Source organism: Aspergillus sydowii (assembly GCF_001890705.1).
Source record: "Aspergillus sydowii CBS 593.65 unplaced genomic scaffold ASPSYscaffold_4, whole genome shotgun sequence".
Lineage (NCBI taxonomy): Eukaryota > Fungi > Ascomycota > Eurotiomycetes > Eurotiales > Aspergillaceae > Aspergillus > Aspergillus sydowii.
Window position 1 is genome coordinate 1,866,951 of NW_024467862.1, and position 14,848 is coordinate 1,881,798.

Consider the following 14,848-nt stretch of genomic DNA (forward strand, 5'->3'; position numbering starts at 1 on the left):
GGACAGATGTCGCTACACCTAGGGTAGATACTTATCTGCGTAAGTGGACCAAGATCGGTTTTGATGCCCAAGCGTTATACAGCGCGGATCGATCGCGGTCGAGATCAAGGGGACTGAGTTAGGATTATCCATGCAGGAGATCGTGAATACCCGCGGTGTAAATCTATTGAATTGTGGTCTCGCAAAATCCAATGATAAGAGTGTAAATTTCATAAACAATAACCTATGTTTTTTTAGACTTAACACTGTACTCCAGTCTCCCTCACTTCCAATTGATAGAAATACTACATTCCCTCACTTTCAATTGATAGAAATACATGTAATGACAGAAATGTCAAAGTCAAATTCGGATAATAGCAGGATAACCGTTTCCTTCGTGATATTAGAGCATCCTGCTCTCCCGTGTACATCGCATATCGTCATCGCGTAACTATAATTATAACTCTCGTTTCATTATCGCAGAAAACAGGTGTGTCGTAAGTAAAAAAAAAGGAAAGGAAAGGTAAAATAACTCAAACGGGGATAACTCAAACGGGGCTTTGGGTGTCGTGGTGCTTCTGGGCCATGGGCCTCACAAATCGGCGTAGCCCTAGGTAGGGTGTGTTTATTACGCTATCCGTTCCTACGTAAAGGAACATGTCATATAGCCAGCCACCGAACGTGCACCCAAAGAATGGTGCCACCAGTGGTACCTATGGATGATACGTTAGAACTAACTAAATGTTAGAAGTGTGCATGATGGGAGAACGCACCCAAAAGTAATAGTTTCCTGCCCTCCACACTTCTGGTCCATACCCAACCATGTAAGAGACCAGCCGAGGTCCAAAATCACGAGCAAGGTTGATGGCATATCCTGTCTCCCATCCAAAGCATGCGCCTATGCCAAAGATGGTGAAGAACATCGCAATTGGCATAAAGGGCCCAGCCGCCATATTGCTCTTGTCGGTCAGAGCAAAGATTACGAACATCAAGATGGAGCTGGCGACAAACTCTGAGAAGAATTGACCTGTCCGGGTCATGAATTCAGCAGGGTATGTGCAGAATATGCCTCCTGAAGCAGTGTCCGAGTATCCAGGGACAGTTCTGATTCCCGGTCCACCCTCATAGGTATCAACGGCCGACTTGTAGTTACCGTATACAATGGCTGCGGCGCACATACCCCCCAGCAGTTGGGAGACGGCGTATAGAGGCCACTTCCGCCAGGGGAACTTTCGAAGGACGCAGTTCGCGAATGTCACTGCAGGGTTTAGATGAGAACCTGATATGCCGCTGACATAGACGCCTAGAATGACGCCGAGACTGTCGAACAAAAGATCTGTGTTAGTCTTGCACACATATTCAGAATGGAGTATTAAACCGAACTTACCCCCAACCCCAAGATATAGACTGATAGTCCCCCTTCCTGTTCTCGCTAAGGACAACCTGGGCGACTACTCCATTTCCAAAGAGAACCAGTACCAGTGTGCCGAAGAACTCTGAAAAGGCCATGCGGCAGTCTTTTCTTATCTTGCTCCACCATAAAGGTGTCGATGCTAGCTTTTCTTCGGAGATTGTGAGCTCTCCTGTTTCTGTCTCAGAAACACGCTTCAGGGCCAGTATGGCGTCTCCTTTGTCGCTTGTAAGTGGGGAAACCATGGCTTCTATATCGATCCTGTCAACAACAGGCATAGGCGTCGTCATTTCAGAGCCGGGTTATAGTGTGGAATATAATATGTTCCTCCTGGCAGGAGAATAGGAGTCTGTGTATAATCTCAAATAGAGAAGACGGTGGTGCGAGTTGTGCAACGTATTCTACGTCTGGCTGCTATGAGCTCGCATGGTGTCACATTCCCAGGCCTATCTTACTGGTCACCTTATCGGCTATAATGTGCAGAGATGGATATGCAGAGAGATTTGGCCTGATGCTCTAGCTAGATGGTGATGTTCTGCCACTTGGGAAGGCTGTGAAAGACAAAATGAAGACGGTAAAATTTAGACAGTAGTTAAATAGAATAGCGAGGATGGAAGGGGGATCCGGAGGGACATGGTAAGATCAATAGTTGAAGTAATAGGGGGTAATATGAGAAAGCTGAGAAGAAAAAGCGGCGCAAACGGACGAGTGAAAGAAACTCATCATTCACTTCACTTCCAGCTTCCAACTTCCCCTCCCATCTCCCATCTCCAATGCATTTACAGCTTCCGTCTCCAGAGAGGCCGCCACCATCCGGCCTATTTTTAGAGAGACAGTGTTCACATTCACTCGTTGAATGAAATCACTTATAATGAAGAGACATGTAGCTCCTTGTTCTGAAAGCTCGCCTGTGTGTCCTTACCACGTCAGAGTACGTTACTGACATTGCTCCAGAGAGGTGTCAAGAAGATTGAAGATCTCTCAGACCCCCGAGCCTGAGCTGAAACTCCTGTGACACTTGCATCTTGGCCGTCGAATTGAAGTCGGTCCGCTCTGCATAACCTGTGCTTGGGTTACCTCCAGACATGTGAGCGGCAGGGATTATAGATGTTTTATTCGAGGCAGATGACTTCTTTCTCCCGCTACTTCTTTCCGCAGCCTTCTCTGTTTGCATTGGAGCCAACTGTGTGCGATATTTCTGACGTAGTCATTCTAGAATGTGTCACTCCCTCCCGCAGGTGCGAGGGCCAATAATGCCTCCATCAGGGCGCACATATCTGCGTTATATGTCTCCCGGCATGCAGAGCAATTTTTTGCCATCAACATCCTACTCAGCGCACTGCAGCTTCATAGACGATCTTATTGTTCTGGAATGTCTAGGTGGGGACTGAAGAGTGGTAGTGCTGCGTCGCATGTCGCTTGGGTCCAATGATAATGCGTTTAGCCATCAACCATAATTCGTCCATCGTCTGGCTGTCATGTGGAGTTGTGGGGGTGGGTAACCTGGTCTGGCATGCACTTCTCGACATGCCGACAACTCGGCATGAACACGATAATCGAGCGGGGTTCATGCCTGCAACTTCGGCCTGATTTGTCGGATGTATCTCTATCATGCGTTTCTCAGGTGCATTGTGCTCCCAGCAACTATAGTTTTCAGCGGCAGGGGATTGATGACAATTGCATTATGCTTCCGATGGTCAAGCCTGTACCGGATCGGCCTTTTGCGACAGCTGATCGGCGATTACTCCACTATACACGCTTCCCCCACGAACTTAACCAGCCTGTTGGGGCAGACTCACAGTGCAGCGGTATATATCGAAAGCGAACAATTTTGTGTCCGGGGTTTGGATAAAAGGATCATGGATCGAGGTGCTGGGCGCTGACTGCCGAAGCCCACACTGGCCAAGACTTCCAGTACCCTCCATGAGCTTTCCTTTCGGCTCACTGGTAAACGGGCTCCTGCCAGTGCCCTCGAGGAATGCCACCTTACCCTTTTGCGACACTAGCATGGATGGACGTGAGATTAATATCTCAGCGTGCAGCTGTCTGGCTGCCCCTCCTAACTCGGCAGGGATTCCCCCGCATAGGATGGGCAACAGAGACGGAAAAATTGTGACACCAGTGGTCGTAACCTTTTTTTCCCTTATAGACCTTGTCTCCGACGACGTGCAAAACCATACGCTCCCGCTTTCCTATCACTTCTCGACCCTTACCTTGCTCGAGAAATTCGCCAGGGTTAATCAGCTGATTCCCCTCTGAGACTGTCGCATTTGCTCAATCCAAATCCACGGCTAGCTGGTCATGGATCAAAAAGAGACCTTTGTTGGTTCTATTGACCAGGGTACTACCAGTACCCGGTTTCTGGTCTTTAATCGTGAAGGGGAGCCTGTCGCATCACATCAGGTCGAGTTTAAGCAAATATACCCAAACCCGGGGTAAGTAGCCTCTCCAACTATCCCCTTGCGACGTTGCGTACCAATGGATTTGGCAGGTGGCATGAGCATGACCCTCTTGAGCTTGTCTCTTCTGTGGAAACATGTGTCGAAGAAGCTGTCAAACAATTCGAGACCAGTGGAAACGATCGGCAGTGCATCAAGGCAGTGGGTATCACCAATCAACGAGAGACCACGGTAGTTTGGGACTATGAAACGGGCGAGCCACTCTATAATGCAATTGTCTGGACGGATACCCGTTCACAAGCCGTAGTGGACGAGCTGAAACAGAAACCCGGCGCATCGCAACTGCAAGAAATCTGTGGCCTACCGCTTTCCACTTACTCCTCGTCTTCCAAGCTTCTTTGGATGCTTACAAACGTTCCCAAAGTTAGAGATTCATATGAGAAGGGCACACTGGCCTTCGGTACCGTTGATTCTTGGCTGGTCTACAGACTCAATGGCGGAAGCAGAGCCAATGTGTTTGTCTCTGACTCCACCAATGCGTCGCGGACAATGTTCATGAATCTCAAAACTCTGGAGTATGACGACTTCTTATTAGATTTCTTCGGGATTAAAGGAAGAGTGCATCTACCGAAAATTGTTCCTTCGTCAGATGTGACAGCATATGGGACACTTACCTCCGGGAGTCTGGCAGGTGTTCCCATCATGGGATGCTTAGGAGACCAGTCTTCAGCTCTTGTAGGACAGAAGGGTTTCTCTCCTGGATTGGCCAAAAATACATATGGCACAGGTTGTTTCCTATTGTACAATGTTGGGGACAAGCCGGTGATCTCCAAGCATGGCCTACTCGCAACCATCGCATACCATTTTGATGGACGACCAGTTTACGCTCTTGAAGGGAGTATTGCAGTTGGTGGCTCAGGGGTGAAGTTCCTCCAAAATAACCTTGAGTTCTTCAAGGAATCTAAAGAGGTAAATGATCTAGCCCTAACTGTGAAAGACAATGGCGGCTGCGTTTTCGTCACTGCATTCAGCGGGCTCTATGCTCCATACTGGATCGATGATGCCAAAGGGACCATCTGTAAGTCGTAACTCACTCAGTCCCATTTGCATATGCTAACGTGACTTTAACCCAGTTGGAATCACTCAATACACTCAAAAGGGCCATATCGCCCGAGCAACTCTCGAAGCCACATGCTTCCAGACCAAGGCAATTCTCGACGCTATGGAGAAAGACAGCGGTCACGCGTTATCCGAGCTCGCTGTTGACGGCGGAATGAGCAACTCTGATCTTTCCATGCAGGTACAGAAGCTAACTGATAGCCCCAGCCCCACCTTCAAGCATATGCCCCAGCCAACGCTAACCGCGTCTCTGTTTAAAAATTTACAGATCCAAGCCGACCTCATATCGATCCCCGTCTACCGACCTAAAATGCGAGAAACTACCGCACTTGGCGCTGCAATAGCTGCAGGCCTAGCTGTAGGGCTCTGGCGTAGCTTTGCCGAGCTCCGGGATATCAACCGCGCCGGTGGCACCGTCTTCCGTCCACAGATGAGCATTGATGATAGTCGTGAGCAGTTTAGACTCTGGGAGAAGGCTGTAGGGATGTGTAAAGGCTGGGTCGGCGATAAATCAGATTCTTCAGACCAAAATGTCCCGAAACAAACCAACGGGCACGCAGTGGACCTGAGCAACGGCGGTAGCGGTGTTGTTGATGCAGCAGCCCCCATGAAGATCATTCCATCGGCAAAGATGAACGGCGAGATGGTGTTGTCCAAGGCGGCACCGTGGATCAATATCTCGGGGGACCTGGGTGATGCAGACGACCAGGATTTGTTCCTTGAGTTGAGGAAGCTGGAGATTCTGCAGAGGTTGAAAAGGTTGGGGAAGGTTAAAGTTACTTATCTTTGAGTATATATCACCTCTTCGTTGTGCTCCAGCTACGCTGTACGAATTTACGAATATAACGGTCTTTTCAGTTGAATAAGGAAGGATATTATATATCATAAGCGCATGCAGTCATCCAGTTTAGGTACAACAGTAAGAAGTCTCGCAATTTATACATAATCTCAACAGACCGGTCATCAAATAACGCCCAACAGCCCAGCAACATATATATTTACCGTACTAATAAGCAGCTTCTTTCTCATTACCCTCACCGTCCCTCACAAAAACACAATTCAACTCCGAAGCCGGCGTAAGGGTAACCTCAAACCTCAACTTCGGATCTTCAACAACGCTCTTCCCTATCTCTGGCATCGCCTGAATCCGCTCAAACGCCTGTAGAATCCGCACAACCGTGTATCCCATCTCAATAGTCGCAAACTGCTGCCCGATGCAGATCCGCGGGCCGCCGTTAAACGGGATAAAGTGCCACGGCTTGGGCTGCCACCCGGACAACCAGCGCTCGGGGACCCATTTCGCAGGATCGAAGTAGTTGGGTGAGCCTGGGGAGTCATAGTTGTCTGGGCTTCGTTGCATGATCATTGTGGAGTAGATGACCCGCGATCCAGCCTTGACGGCTACGGGGGACATGCCATCCGCGCCGCCTCCGCGGGGGAGGGTCGTGTCCTTGAGTGAGAAGCGCACGTTGAATGGGACGACTGGGTAGAGGCGCATGGACTCGTTGAGGACTGCGTTGAGGTATTTCATTTCTTTGAGGTCTGCGTAGGAGGGTTTGCGCGCTGAAGCGCCGAGGCCTAGGCGTGGGGCGATCTCCTCGCGGAGCTTAGCGACCACCTCGGGGTTTCGGGCTAGTTCGAAAAGGCAGAAGGAGAGGGTTGCAGCTGTTGTGTCGCGGCCGGCGAGGAGGATGGCGACGAGCTGATCGCGGAGGACGCGGCGGTCTCGGGTGAAACGGGCGAGCGCGTGAAGGAAGGTGTCGTGCTTAGAAAGCTTTTGGTCCAATTCGGCGGGCGACATGGCGAGGACACGGTCAATGTATGGCTTGATAAAATCGTCCATGACTTTCAGTTGGCGACGGAATTCCGTGCGCGAGAGAATGAATTTGAAAACACTACGTTATTAGTATTATCACTGTAACACAGGCTGAAGTAAACATACCCTAGTCGGAAGTATTGTGCCTGACGGCGCTGCACGTAGCGGAAAGCTTCTGCAAACTCTGTCTCTGGGTTCTGCAAACTATCGGTTCCATCCCCAAGGAGGTAGTCGGTGGCAGCGTCCAATGTGTAACGGAAGAAGAGAGACGTGACATCGACAACCTTAGTCCCATTGTCTTCAGCCAGCAATGGGATGAGATGCTGAACGTGTTTTTCAAATATCTCTGTATCCACAAGGCGATCTCGCACAAACATGGGTCGGATAAGGTGTCGCGAGGCAGACCACTGCTCACCGTCGGTCACGAAGATGCTATCCCCAAGAAACTCACGCCAATCGCGGTGGAAAGATTCACCCTTGCCATAGTCAGAGAACTGTCCAGTAAGCAAGGCCTTAATGTTCTCCGGGTCCCGAGTGAGTATGATACGAGTCGATACCCCAGCATCCAACTCCGCCGTTTTCTTATCTTCCACCAAAGGCGCACCATGGGCTTGTTTCATCGCGGTCATCCAGAATTCGAGGTCTCGGTCAGACTTGTTGGCCTTCATGGACTTGTGAATGAAGTCCATAGCTGATGGATTTTTATTAGCGCAATTGTCTCAAGAGAAGACCGTAGACAGGTTCAACACACCATATGGAAGTCTGAATTGGATTTTGGGAGCCCTAGAGCCCAGGCGCGAAAGTTGCCATTGCACCTGGATCTTCCGCGCCAGGCAGGCGAAGAAGAATGCGCCTATGAAGTATAAGGCCGCCTGCCCTGGCGTCAAGTCGTGTACAAGCTCCTCGATCATTTTTGCGGTGTCGGAACTCAATGAAGCAGTGCTCAGCTTCAAATGGGTGGGCGAATTCCACTCTTCATTTAAGACCTCCAGGATTGCGGGGAACGGGGGCAATTTGTTGGCACAGAAAAACATGCCATCAGATCACTGAGTCATGAGCCCTGACCGACAAAGACAATTTGAGAAACTAGCCATTCAGCGCTGGGGCAATGCAAAATAATTTGTTTCGCACATGTTGAAGATACGCAGCTCCATACCCTATTTGGGTCTCCTTGCGAACCCCGCGTTGTCTTAGCGGTTATGCGACCGGCTCCGAGGCAACGATGATATCAGTGGTATTTTTTGTTGCAATAATGAAGGGTTCGGTGATCGAGGGAAAGTTTCTCTGGCCAATATAGCGAGTCAAGGTAAAAATATTTGATGACAGTCGGAGTTACGGGAAAGAATCTTGATGAAGTTGCACGAAATCTCGTGTACCAGGTTCTCTCTCCAGGCTGGCTGTCTTCTTGACGTCCCATTTAAGATCAATACTTATCAGTCATCAATAGCATCAAATTAATTGGTTCTTGCGCTTGTATCGTCCATGAGCGTGAGTGTACTGAATGTGGTGGTTATGCCTCACATAAATTTTATGCTGATTTATGCATAAGAAATCGATATTGTCCATTTTCTAACGAATGCCTCACGAAAATCTATTGATTGAAAATAAATCTGGCTCCACGCTGGCTAGTATAGAAAGCCCTATCATGGGAATACTCCAGGCCAAGTGAGCCATCTGGCGCCTCTATGAGACCAGACAACCTGGTTCGGCTCGTAATTCAAGGTTATCCAGCACTTGACGGCGCTCCATACTCGAATTCGATTCCCCTTTTTGCTCGAGCATCTCCGATTCCTTCATTCCCTCATTTGCCTCCTCTGTTTTCTCCTTCTCTGCCTTCTCCTTCTCCTCCCGGGCCCGAGCTTCACGCTCCTTGCGCAGCTGCTCCATCTTGGCCTCATGCTCGGCTCTAGCATTCTGTGCCCAAACCATCAACTTGTCAGGGTTTCTTAGACACCAGATAACGACATCCCGGGCGCTGTAGGCATCCTCAAGACAATCGTGCCCTCTTTTACCTCCGGTTTGAATGGCCCGACTAAGAAACTCCTTGGTGACCAACTTCAGCGCCCAAATCCGTCTGAGTGACACGTCGGGCGCCAGGTTGAAAACCGCTTCACTCGATAAGATTGCAGAGTCTACAATTCTTGGGTGGATTATTCGAAGAACTTTGAGGTCGTTGTTGAGGCAATGTCCAATAAGGACGGTGTCTGCGTCGGCATACTTCCAAAGCGCTTGTTGAGCAGATTTCCACCCCGGCAACGCCTGGCCGGCTCGTGCTGCGGCGTTCATGGCCATCGGCGTTATCCCACTCACCTTCGTTCGCCAGTGGACAACTCTTTTCGTCGGTTGGACGTATTTGTGGATAAGCACTTCTCCCGTGAAGAAGTCAACAGCACTGAAGAAGGCTACCTCATCCTGGCCACCCATTACCTCAACCATCTCGCAGTCGAGAGCTATTGCTTTTCTTGTCCGGGATGATTTTCCAGGGACCGACTGTGGCGTGTGAAAGAAAAAGATAGGCTCTCTGGGTTTGTCTTTGGAAGATTTGGACGAGTTCGTCGAGGTATTTTTGTCGGGTGGCTTGTTTTGGGGCAACTTCGCATCGAGTTGCTTCACTTCTAGAGTTTTGACTTGCCTATCCTCGGGTGGCTTTTCCTTCGGTGGCCTCTCCTTGCGAGGCCTCTTTTCAGGGGGCTCGACTGTGAGTCTGTATCCCTGGGCCTGGAGGCGCGCAGACAAGTGGCATGCTGCTAAGAGCTTATTGTGGAGTAGATCATATTCGTCCTCTGAAAGGACAGTGAAATTTCGTTTTTGAGTAGCAAGATCCAGGCGAATGACTGCATCTCTGTCTCGTGGAGGTCTGTGGCCAAGATATTTGTCTCCGTTGGTGCTATTCATCGAGGACGTATAGTATTGGTTTATAGTTGTCAGGTTCCGGGCATTCAACTTTTCGCGATGCTCATGGCCTTCCTGACCATGGCCCAAAGCAGCCTGATGAGCAGCCAATGCTTCGGCGGACTTGAAATTTTTCGAGCGACACTTCATGCATTTGAAAGTCACCTTAAATGGGCGTTCTGTAACAGGATTCTTGGAGGAATCCATCTCCAGGACTGTCATGTAATGACATTAAAACTTCTCTTAAGTTGTGGCTTATTGTGACTTGTATAATATGCCGCTCTGGAGGAGTTACGAGGAAGCAACTCGAGATAATTGTAGCAGAAATATTCCTGGCTGGAATAAAAAGATGGCGTGCGGGAAAGCCACTAAGCGTGCGTGCTTGTGAAGGCAGCCTCAGTGAAGGGGGAAACTACGCAGGAGGTTCCTGCCACCACATGAAGGAATAAGAAAGAGAATAAGGACTGATTTGAGAGAGAATCGAGATGTAGTTGAGGTTTCTAATAATACCAATCCGTTTGGAACCCAGCCTGGCTAACTTTTACATGAGTAGCTTTGGGCCATGGTATTTACGCTTCTCGAGTTCCATGGAGTTGCTGTTGGTACCCGTCCGTTTTGGGAATCCATCAAACGAGACAGCGTACGTGGCAACAGTGTGGGCAACCAGCTGTGAGGCCGAAATCCGTTAGTTTGTGTGACATGTAATATGAAGAGAATCGAAACATACCTTGCTGTTGATCTCCCAAGCAGTGGCGTTGACATTTCCGAGGTCGTCGCACAGCTGGTGATAGCAGGGGTCATACCAATCGCCTACGGTGCCCCCAAACATCGCCTGTTCTTCCTTGGTCTTCACCCCCTCTGCGCCCGTGGCAATACCACCGCCAGGAATACCGTTCCGAATGAAGCCATCGTAATCACTCCTTCCATCGAACGGGATGTAGGTGAAGTTGAGTCCGTGGGAGGTATAGAACTCGGTGTAAAGATCACGCAACTCCTCAGAGCCAACAGGATTAACGGCATTTGTGGCATTGTAAACTTGATAGGCGAAGTTGGGGGATGCCAGCATATCGTAATCCATGAAGAGGCGGATCTTCAAGTTTTCCTCCTCGCTGAGAACAGATACATAATAGTCTGAACCCAGCAGACCCTCTTCCTCAGCCGCCCACCACGCGAAGCGCACGCAGTTATTTACGCTATATTTGGTAAGTTGAGTCGCAACCTCCAGGAGGGTCAGAGTGCCAGAACCGTCGTCATTGATACCAGGTCCTTCCGCGACACTGTCACTATGGCCTCCAAGCATTACACAGTTCTGGGGATCGCCTCCCTTCGTTTGTGCAATGATGTTGGTGGTCTCAATTGTGTCGACTGTCGCATCAATATATGCAATTGAGTCAACCTTCTTGCCCTCCTTCAGCTGCTGGACGTAGGGCGCCGCGTCGGAATCGGATATACCAAAGGTAGCAACGTGGTTTGGCGACGGAGTTCCCAGTGTTCCGCTCACCTCTCCTTGTTCATTATTATAAACTACTGCGGCGATGGCACCCGCCTTGCCGGCTAATTCTGATTTGGTGCCGAAAGGACAAGTACCGCGTTCGATAAGGGCGATTGCACCAGAAAGGTCAGAGGGATAGTCGGCTTCCTCACAACCTTGGTTAGTGACAAGTTTCAATGCGCCGTAGACGGGCTCTTTGTTCCTTGTTGGTGGAGTCAATCCCATAGGGCGAGCAGACGCCGGCACTTCATGCCCGATAACGAGACGAGACTCGAAAACGTTGCCCGAGACAGCTGGAAAAGACTGGTTTGTAACATCGTAGTAGTCGCCCAGCCCAACTATTGTTGAGTAGATATAATCCAATGTTCCGAGATGTCCTAAATGTTAATGTATGAGTGCTTGTAGATGACGGAACTCTATTGTTCAGTTCAGACATACCCTTGCTACCGATAACGCGAGTCGGGTGGTTGTATTCGTCTATCCCGCGCTCCGCAATGCTATACAAGGTTTTGGCCCGATCTAGGAGGTTGTTGACATCTATTAGGTCCTGTAACCCAGAGGAGCTCACCAGCTCTCTCTGTACATGACCGGTAATTGTGTCTTGTTGAAGAGTCTCGAAGAGGGGAATCCCCAGGGCGGAAATGCCGCCGATCAGCCCCAGAGAGACTGTCGCTGACCTCATCGGAACGACCACCACGATCTAGCAATATTGGCAATAAAGATACTGGATAAGAATGAAGACGTTATAGATAGTTTCCGAGGAACCAGGGAGAGTGAAGACGAGGGACGAGGTTATTGGATGGAGCTAAAGCAGAAGCTCAACCAGCGGATGAGTCTTGCGGCTCCGATCGGGCGGTTCGCGTGACAGCTTTGCTCGGGAGTCTCTTTGCTTGGCTTGGGAATGATAACAATAACAAAAACAATAGCAATATTAATAGGCGACCGGGGATAGCTAATGATGCTAGATAGACGATGCCGGAGGAGTATATTGCAAAAAAGTAAATTAAGAAGAAAGAATTCCAGCAGCCTCCCTTCCTAAATTCGCAATGCAGACTAAGAAGCAGGTGACTCAACAGTGCATGATGCAGTGGCCTCTCCCTGTGTTTACAACCCGGGTTTATGGAGTAATTTTTCGGCGGTGTTTCCTCCGGTGCAATCATATCTTGTGCAACACTTGGTCAAAGCAACTCTGTCCAACTGCTGTCTTTGTAGACCAAAAAGTGATGAAGGATCTGGTGGATAATAATGCATATACGAACCACGAAACTATGAGTTTCTAGACCTTCCTGAACACGCCCGTCCCAGGCGCTTCATAACAGGCACCGGACTCTTGCCCAAAAATTTGTATACTCATACAATGGTTTGGTTGGTGCGACCTCGTCCTCTCTGTCTCTCGAGGCTGTTTACGAATCCGGAGTCTTGGTGTTCTATCCGGTAATATGGAGAATCGATGATAGTAGAAGCAAGATAAGTTCTTCCCATTGTTCCCTGAAGATGACCATATTTAGATGAAACAGATGCAGTCCAATACAATGGATCGTTAGCGCGAAGCTTTGTGACTAAATTCAAATCAAAGGGGTTATCATCATGCTAAGGACTTATTAACAACACAATATATAGTTATTCCTCCTCCTGATGTTTTAGATTGCTAATGGGTATATTTTAAGCATAAAATATTCTGAACCATCCCCGATCACTATTTTCGCAGAGCCGCGGTTTAGGAAACGTGCTCTATTAAAGACTGCGACAACATGATCTGGACATCCAGTGTACAATGAACAGCAGCCGGGTGGGAGGATTGGAAACAATGGATGAAAGATGTACGAGTGTATACCTTAGTAATTAGACGCATAAAATAACGCCACTGGGTGTTGATCACGTGCAGAACGCAGCTGGTGAGTATCCTTGGCGCATCTTTCATCATCTCCAAATTCGGGCTTTGACACGGCAGACAACAATTCTTTATCACCTTCCACCCTTGCAGGCCCTTTGTGATTCTCCTCATTTATATCGGCTATTGCGTCCTCTCCCTGGAATTCAACACAGGCAACGCAGGACTTTGCCCCCTATCTTCTCAGGTCCTCTTTTTTTCCCATTTATTATTGCATTTCCCCGATCTCCGCGCCGGCGCAATTCACCATGGCTACTGTTGCAGTTGGCACTCCTTTAGCGGAGGCTTTGAGCAATGCTATTCAGCCAAAACTGGTTGAGATGGGGTGGAGCTCTGATAGCAGCGATTTGGCGCTGACAGAGTATGTCATCTTGATGCTCGTCAACGGCAAAACCCAGGATCAGATTGCAAGCGAGCTTTCCAACGATCTTCTTGGACTCGGCGAAGGAGACACACAGGCGCTCGACTTCTCAAGGTGGCTCTTTGAGCAGGTCGAGACTCTCAACCAGCAAATCAATGGCCAGACAGCGACGACATCAAATGAGAACCCTCAAGCAATTCCCTCGTTTAACGACCAAGAGACCTCAACCCCTCAGGCGCAAGCGCCTGAAAATGACTTTCAATCCTCTGATATGAATATGGGCGACGTAACGGGAGATGGAATGTATGTATCCCCTTTCGAGTGTCATGTATATGCGCCTGGGACTGACGGATAATAACACAGACCGACCGGACCAAAATCCATGCGCAACGGTCGCCAAGGCAGCCAAGGTGGACGGGGTAGGATGCTGAACCAAATCAACAGAAGCCTGGAGCGGGGTGACTCTGGTTTGCATCGCATTCGCGATCAGAGTGGTGGCGGCCGAATTAACACCCACGCCCGCGGCGGGATGAGAGGAGGACGTTTCAACCAGAACGGTAACGGGCGAATGTTTGGTGGACGGCAAATGGGTGGCATGGGCATGGGCAACAATCCAATGACCGGTGGTGCGGGTAATCTGATGAACATGAACCCAAACGACCAGATGCACCTAATGTCGCTTCTTGAAGAGCAAGCCAGGATGATGTCGCAACTGATGCCAGGCTTTGTCCCTCCGGCAATCAACCCAGCCTTCCAGCAGACTGGCGGCCAGCGCTCGTTGTCCGACCGAGTTGAACGTCCGAGGGGTCCCCGTCAACAAGGAGGCTTCGGAAACCGAACAGACTCGAAAAATATCGACTCTGATATGGATACAAGTCCCGACCAGCAAACGCAGAATGGTGGCCAGGATGAAAACAACACTGACAATGTTTGTCACTTCAACCTTCGCTGTACGCGGAAAGATTGCCCCTTTGCGCATCAATCCCCCGCAGCCCCCGAAGGTACTCCGATCGACGTTTCGGATCCATGCTCTTATGGTGCGGCATGCAAGAATCGGAAATGTACCGGACGGCATCCCTCGCCAGCTGTGAAATCGGCTCACCAGGCCGAAGAGCTTTGTCGATTCTTTCCTAATTGCACGAACCCTCACTGCCACTTCAAACACCCCTCTATGCCGCTTTGCCGCAACGGCGCCGATTGTACGGTCGCCGACTGCAAGTTCACGCACCTCCAGACTCCCTGCAAATTTAACCCTTGTCTCAATCCTACTTGCCCTTACAAGCACGCTGAAGGCCAACGAGGTTCGTTTTCGGATAAAGTCTGGACCGCAGACTCTGCGCAGGGCAAAGCACGCGTCAGCGAGCGGAAGTTTGTCAATGACGAGGGGTCTCCCGAGGAGCTGATCAAGCCGGAATCTGCTGCGGACGGCTCTTCACAGGAGATCACGACCTCATGATTTGTTTCAAAATTCGATACTTCACGAACAAT

At 49.6% G+C, this 14,848-nt stretch overlaps 6 protein-coding genes across 6 annotated transcripts; 2 read left to right on the forward strand and 4 right to left on the reverse strand.

The window, feature by feature from the left end:
• Positions 1–527: 527 nt before the first annotated feature.
• Positions 528–1,635, reverse strand: ASPSYDRAFT_150049 (uncharacterized protein; the record flags this gene model as incomplete). Its single annotated transcript, XM_040841972.1, has 3 exons — positions 528–692; positions 753–1,299; positions 1,367–1,635. The coding sequence occupies 3 exons, from the start codon at positions 1,633–1,635 to the stop codon at positions 528–530; spliced, it is 981 nt and encodes a 326-aa protein (XP_040703812.1).
• Positions 1,636–3,691: 2,056 nt separating this feature from the next.
• On the forward strand, positions 3,692–5,698 carry ASPSYDRAFT_88894 (glycerol kinase; the record flags this gene model as incomplete). The annotated part of the gene is made up of 3 exons (XM_040852078.1): positions 3,692–3,825; positions 3,882–4,867; positions 4,923–5,698. 3 exons carry the CDS (start codon positions 3,692–3,694, stop codon positions 5,696–5,698), a joined length of 1,896 nt encoding a protein of 631 aa, XP_040703813.1.
• A 216-nt stretch (positions 5,699–5,914) lies between these two features.
• Positions 5,915–7,635, reverse strand: ASPSYDRAFT_150328 (cytochrome P450; the record flags this gene model as incomplete). Its single annotated transcript, XM_040841989.1, has 3 exons — positions 5,915–6,803; positions 6,851–7,415; positions 7,476–7,635. The coding sequence occupies 3 exons, from the start codon at positions 7,633–7,635 to the stop codon at positions 5,915–5,917; spliced, it is 1,614 nt and encodes a 537-aa protein (XP_040703814.1).
• Positions 7,636–8,355: 720 nt separating this feature from the next.
• Positions 8,356–9,155, reverse strand: ASPSYDRAFT_44416 (putative RNA exonuclease). Its single transcript, XM_040846847.1, has one exon. It carries the CDS (start codon positions 9,146–9,148, stop codon positions 8,408–8,410), a length of 741 nt encoding a protein of 246 aa, XP_040703815.1. The 5' UTR covers positions 9,149–9,155; the 3' UTR covers positions 8,356–8,407.
• An 842-nt stretch (positions 9,156–9,997) lies between these two features.
• ASPSYDRAFT_917823 (uncharacterized protein) lies at positions 9,998–11,972 on the reverse strand. The gene is made up of 3 exons (XM_040852547.1): positions 11,547–11,972; positions 10,344–11,485; positions 9,998–10,283 (listed from the first exon to the last, which is right to left on the reverse strand). The coding sequence occupies exons 1-3, from the start codon at positions 11,788–11,790 to the stop codon at positions 10,158–10,160; spliced, it is 1,512 nt and encodes a 503-aa protein (XP_040703816.1). The 5' UTR covers positions 11,791–11,972; the 3' UTR covers positions 9,998–10,157.
• A 1,275-nt stretch (positions 11,973–13,247) lies between these two features.
• On the forward strand, positions 13,248–14,816 carry ASPSYDRAFT_149843 (mRNA-binding protein NAB2; the record flags this gene model as incomplete). The annotated part of the gene is made up of 2 exons (XM_040841948.1): positions 13,248–13,663; positions 13,724–14,816. 2 exons carry the CDS (start codon positions 13,248–13,250, stop codon positions 14,814–14,816), a joined length of 1,509 nt encoding a protein of 502 aa, XP_040703817.1.
• Positions 14,817–14,848: the final 32 nt, after the last annotated feature.

Bases quoted from the DNA above. Each gene is read 5' to 3' on its own strand.
- ASPSYDRAFT_917823 (XM_040852547.1), bottom strand. From the start codon at position 11,790: ATGAGGTCAGCGACAGTCTCTCTGGGGCTGATCGGCGGCATTTCCGCC. The intron at 11,486-11,546 runs GTATGTCTGAAC...ATTAACATTTAG, and splicing joins TCGCGTTATCGGTAGCAAGG to GACATCTCGGAACATTGGAT. The intron at 10,284-10,343 runs GTATGTTTCGAT...TCGGCCTCACAG, and splicing joins CTTGGGAGATCAACAGCAAG to CTGGTTGCCCACACTGTTGC.
- ASPSYDRAFT_44416 (XM_040846847.1), bottom strand. From the start codon at position 9,148: ATGGGTGGCCAGGATGAGGTAGCCTTCTTCAGTGCTGTTGACTTCTTC.